Here is a 6,000-nt window from a genome sequence, read left to right as displayed (position 1 = left end):
TTTGTATTTAGAATTACTTTATTACTTTTCTTAAAAATACATAGTTGTATAGAATACTTGCTATATACATTGCGGACTACACATGTAACTTTGAAAAGTAGATTGAAGATATACCTCCAGTAAGTAAGTCACTAGAATCCAAGTGTTTATCTGAAATGCACTTGGGCAGTATTCTATAGAGATGCTCGTGGTCTTTATCTTTGTTATTTTTTTATTTCTGGATGATATTTTACGTACCATACACGCAAGCAATATTTTCTGCAGAATAGCTACAATTCCTTCCAGGGCTGCAGACTTTTCTTGAAAATAATCCAGACTTTTAATTCAATGCAAATTAATCATATTCACCATACATTCGTGCTGACATTGTCACTGCAATAGCTTCTGAAGGCACCTTATACTAATAAGTCAATCAGTTTCAAAAAAAAAAAAGTTATGTTCTTAATGATGCACGGGCCTTGTCAAGTATTTCCTTCCTGATCTTTGGATAGTTTGGATGTGCTTCAAGGACCTGTCAAAAGACAAAAAAAAAAACAACCCTCCACAGTACAGAGTTCTGCGTCTAAAAGGAAAGAATATTTGGGTGGCTATTGCCTCATTGATGAGCTTACATATTCTACAATTTTGAATACTGTGATAAGTTCCTTGTAAGAATGCAGAAATATCTGTAAAGCTGGTATCAACTTTAGACGTTGCTTCCCCTTCCCACCACCTTGTAATTGGCAAAACTGCAAGGGTCAAGGGCTAAAGCTTCTAGGTGGTTTGAGATGCATGCATTCAGAATAGCCGCCTCCAAAGACATTCCCAAGGTTTCAAGTATACTTTCTCTGCAACAATAAACTGCTCTGATGTCTTCAGTACTTCAGGCTCTTTCTTACTATCCCCTATCTTCTTGCCCTGCAATTCCTTCCTCTTCCATTCAATTTAACCTTTCCAATACTCTTAAATTTCCCTCCAAAATCAGCAAATTTAATGATTAATATATCATTATGTCCCCTCTGGCTCTAGAATTGTAGCTCTATAATTTGACATCTGTTCTAGATATATTTATACCACACAGGCAGAAGTATTTTCTAACAGTTCTTCCAATACAAGCATTTTATTATTGTCTTCAGCTACAGCTCTGTGTGGATTTACCAAGCAGCAACCACAGAAAGAAGGCACTGCCACTTGAATATACTTTCAAATATGGCAGCCAACCACTTCATCTCTTATTTACCAGATGGACAGAAAGCTCAGGATAAAGCAAATTAAATATCCTGTACACAGTCAAACTTAATAACAGAAAGATAACTGATATAACAGAAGAAGGATCATTACGTAAAACAAAAGTTATTACAGTAGAGAGAGCATTAAGTACAAATTGTACCTTATGACAAATAGTAATTGCATCAACATATCTCTTTCCTTTCAGGTAATTGAAAGCCAACTTGTATCCTGTAAGTAAAAAGAGGGGGAAAAGAAGGTGACAGTTTCAATATCTGTATTAAATAAGTAAAATATCACATTTAAGTTCATTTTAGTCAACATAGGTTTCTATGGCTAATATATTTGTTTTCTGGTTTTCCCTTATCTAAGCCTGTAAAAATCACTATTAAAAGTCACTTTAAGTAGCATGTGAATGTCCTTTACACACTGATAGATAGCTGCATTGGAATCAAAAGGAGACATTCTGGAGAGCAAGTTTTTCTCCAGGGAACACATAATGGCTGTCCTTTTCTAATGAATGTGGCACCCTACAGAGCTTCTCATCATCAGAGTTTCTGATCTACAATACATTATTCTTTTATAAAGAAAATAAACGATTACATTATTAAAGGACAAAAAAAAGTCACAGATGTAGAAACGAACCAAGGAATTAAAATGCTTTTCTGTTCCACAGTGACCAGACCACTAATAACAATCTGTCACGTGGAATAGTTAGGCCCTGCAGAACACATCAAGACTGATGTTTTGAAAGGTAAAAAGTATAGCTCAAATATATCAGCCTGGACAGAGAAGTCTCAGTCGAGGGTATACCGAGGCACCCCTGCCCATGGCCAGGGGACTGTAACTGGATGGTCTTTAAGGTCCTTCCCAACCCAAACCATTCTGTGATTCTATGATCAATAAAACACTAATCCACAGATCACAAAGAATAAAATCATGAACCAAATCATTGCAGCCTTCAAGTGTTACAGTTAGAGAAAGAAAACATCGCAGTTCATAACCATAACAGCTACAGAACTGTCTAAAAAATAAACAAAAAACCAAAAAAACCACCAAACCCACAAAAAACAATACTGGTTTTCCAGATGACACCACAGGCCATCTCTCCAAGGCCGGGGAAAAAAGGCACTACAGATTAGAAGCAGCATGCATTTCTGAGGGGCCAGAAGATAGTCCAAAACTGGGAATAAAACTTATGTAAATCACCAGCCTCAGGACCTAGAGACAAGACTAAGTGTTGAGTAAGAAAGGACATTTTAACCTAAATTTTATAAAGGGTTTCCTACTTCAAGTAGTCTACAAATGTAACAGTCCAGCTTAGGCTACAATTAACCACCCGAACTGGAAATTGAATACTATCAAGTTTTCAGTTAGCCATTAATTTTAAAGCAAATATTTAAACAATTAAAAAAAAAATCTTCAAATTTGTCTGATTACCAATACATAATAATGAAGTATTCAGTAGATGCTGCATTACTATACAAATATTACTGAACACCATACTTCAAGACAGCATATAAGAGCAAACTAAAATAGCTGTAGATCTGACCTTGCACTAAAAAGAGTAAGCTGAAATTTCTTAGTTAACATACAACAGCTATCTTCTGCCATGAGAGCTTTCCAAATGACTTCAGTAGATCCTTAGACAGCTGTGGCTCTAATGTGAAGAAAAACCAGCATTATTCTCACTATGGAAAGAAAAATATAGTCTTTCCAGCAAAGGGTTTATTCATTCCTACTGTAGTGCTTTGTATATATACACATTATACAAACATGCCTATTGTTGGATTTGATTGATTTCCATATCTCCACGCCATCTCATAATTTATTGCTGCATCCTTGTATGCTTGTTCCTTTTCCATTATGTATCCCATGTATTCATAAGCCTTGCAACAGGACTGCAAAAAATAATTCATACAAGACTTTATTTAGGTATCAACATCTAATTGCTTGAATACTTCAAATCTCTACAACTAGAAAACTTAAGTGATACTTGCACTACTTTTGATGACAAGATAGTCTTGATTTGAAATCATTTACAAAAAGTCTTGCAGTGACTTCATAAGTCATCTCAAGTCAAGTACAGAGTTCATCACTGGACACTACAATTACTCCAAAAATGTTCAGTGCCTCCAGAAGCCCTGCAGATACTTCTGAATTAATAATCCTATGGAACGCATTTCAAGTCCAGCCAGGAACTGCTATATCTTCAACAAATAGTCTTACTTTTTCTTCACTAAATATTTCCATAGCTTTAATTTTGAAAACTCTCATACATTGCAGCTTGCCATTTAAAACAAAAGGCATTCAAAAGTATCCTGAAGAAAACACCAAATATCAAGCATTTCATTTTATGTAATTTCAAGTGGGAACTTAAAAGGAACCAAGAAACAAGTCCCAGAAATACTAGATGAAAATAATAGTTGTGGTTATTATCACACAAACATATGCATCAATCTAACTCTGCAGTAAAAATTAGTAGAAAAGATTTAATAATTTTTACAATAATTTAATAAATGAAGCAGAAAAAATTGTGAAAATAAACAGAAGTCCAAACTACCATATGGCCTTACTGTAAACAGCTTATATTATCATGTCAACAATAGTTAGAATACTTCAGTAGAAAAATTTAAACTTTTATGAATATATGCACCCTGTTTACAAAGGCAGAGCAAGGATGAAAAGCTTTTAAATCACAGCATACTGGGACAAACAGCAGAGGAATGCTCTGGGACAAGGATAAAAATATACTTTCTCTCATTTGTGATTAAAAAAATATATAAAATCTAGAGAAGAAATTGGTAAGAAACTCCAATTTAGCAAAAAGTGCTGAAAAACTCATTATTATTAGATTATTAACCTAACACTTTCAGATTGAAAGAAAACCTTATTTCAAGATACTAGACTTCTGAAGTTTTCATTCAATGTGTTTACTTACATTGTACATATATACCCACAACAGTAATTACTGATTGCTAAAAACAATCCTAAAAATAATAAATCAATCTCAATAATGAGTTTTCTCAATCTAATGTATATGCCAACTTGCAGGATAGCATGGAAAGATCTAAAACAGTCAGCATCTATTTGTATGGTACATCCCCTGCTTGCCTTCTTTACATACAGGTTAGAGAAAAGTCAGCTTTACTCTGCTGTTTTGGTAAGGAGCTTCAGATTTCTAAATTGCTAACTTTTCCCCTATAATGGCATTTCAAGCCTTTTAAAAGAAAAGAAGCAATTTGGTAGGCTAATATAGGCTATGTTTTTAGAGCTGCTGGGGAATTTCCACAACATGTAACTTGTGGCACAACCATGCTCAAAAGACCACCTATTTAAAGATGTGTCAAATTTAGGGAAATGAGTCATATTTACTCTGACACGGTATGAATTATGCCACTTCCACTGGCTGTCCAGACAAGTGGATAAATGTCCTTCATGGTAGAATTTTTTCTTAACTAAATTATAGCTCATTTTCTACAGAAATAAAACAGGAAGTATTCAATTTCAAGAGCCGTATCTGCAGATGTACATGATACAAGTACACTAAGACCTGCTGTAGCTATCTATTCCTTAATTTCAAACAAAGAAATAAGAAGAGTGTAAGTTTGAAAAAGGGAAGCTCTCAGGCAGGTTTCAGAAATGAGACTGAATTATATACCTTACCTCCTGTATTCATGAATCAAAGAAAAGAAACACATACAATCAAGCCCCTTCCTAAACCAAATCTGCAGAATATAAGCAGTATCCTGATCTTCTATAACATGTACTGTATTACCAAATGTGCCCCATATGAAAGAGAGTAAAAGGTAGAGACAGAACAATTTCATCAGCAAAAAAGGGCAGAACAAGAAGAAAAACCATCAGAGCTAAGGTCTGTGCCCGTGCCATGCCTGTTCCATGGTTCAGATGAGAAATAAACACTTACATGAATTGAAATAAAAAGGTTATTTATAATATGCAGTTACTTACCTTGTTATGCCGAAGGCATCGTTTTAATAATTCACCTGCTGTATCATATTTTGAAGACTGAATATATATGTCTGCAAGCAGAAGCCAACTCTTTTCAAACTCCTCTGCATCAATGGGATTCCAGTTCATTTTTGAAATCCGTTTTAAATGATTTCTAGCTCGTGGAGTCTGTTTCAAGATCATGTAGGCTGTAGCCATTCCCAGAAGTGCTGGTATGTGATCTTTCTGCAGAAAAAAGCATAGTAACTACTTGGTGATTTTCAATTTTTCACTTTTAAGAAACAATTTTTTTTTCTAAGTAATAAGATAAGGCATCAGGAAGTTCAATTGAAAGCTAAATTACAGGAACTAAAGATACAACATCCAATCTTAGAAATGTGTTTTCCATCTAGTGCAACAATTATTCTTATAATAGTAATCATAAGGTTAAATATTTAAGAGACTGAATACAGGTCTGAGCTCGAGACAACTGTACTCATGCTCAGGAAGCATCCACAGATATTTCTGCTTTACCTAGTGAACTAACTTTATCTTGACCTATGAGTTTCTGCTCTTTTATCCTACTGAATCTCTCCCTCAACCTGCCACAGAGGGTGATCAAGTGGCTGTGTGGTGCTTAGCTGCCTCCCAGGGTTAAAAAAAACAGCAACTGAAACATAAACAAACCCACAAACTCAAACCAAAAGCCAATACACCTTCAATAACAGACAACATCAGCGTACAGGTGAGGTCTCAGTTTTCAATCCAATGCAAGATTTCTTAAATATGTTATTTCAGTGCAAGCTTCTTTGCACATTTCATATAAAATACTCTAATTAGTTC

General features: G+C 34.8%; 1 protein-coding gene across 4 annotated transcripts in view; it reads right to left on the bottom strand.

Moving 5' to 3' along the window:
• The window catches only part of TTC21B (tetratricopeptide repeat domain 21B), a 31,924-nt gene continuing 25,924 nt past the window's right edge, over positions 1-6,000 (bottom strand). For 2 of the 4 annotated variants that reach the window (XM_010713689.4, XM_085227768.1), the window contains 4 exons: positions 5,179-5,403; positions 2,987-3,107; positions 1,370-1,437; positions 1-511 (listed from right to left, as the gene is read on the bottom strand). In XM_010713689.4, the coding sequence (XP_010711991.2) occupies positions 434-511; positions 1,370-1,437; positions 2,987-3,107; positions 5,179-5,403 (492 nt within the window). In that variant the 3' untranslated portion in view covers positions 1-433. Of the gene's footprint in view, positions 512-1,369; positions 1,438-2,758; positions 2,867-2,986; positions 3,108-5,178; positions 5,404-6,000 lie in introns of those variants that run through there. The other 2 variants (XM_085227767.1, XM_019617147.2) reach the window with 2 other exon arrangements.

The sequence above is a fragment of the Meleagris gallopavo genome, chromosome 7 (genome assembly GCF_905368555.1).
Source record: "Meleagris gallopavo chromosome 7, MGAL_WU_HG_1.1, whole genome shotgun sequence".
Classification (NCBI taxonomy): Eukaryota; Metazoa; Chordata; class Aves; order Galliformes; family Phasianidae; genus Meleagris; species Meleagris gallopavo.
This window is presented reverse-complemented; position numbering and strand designations above follow the sequence as displayed.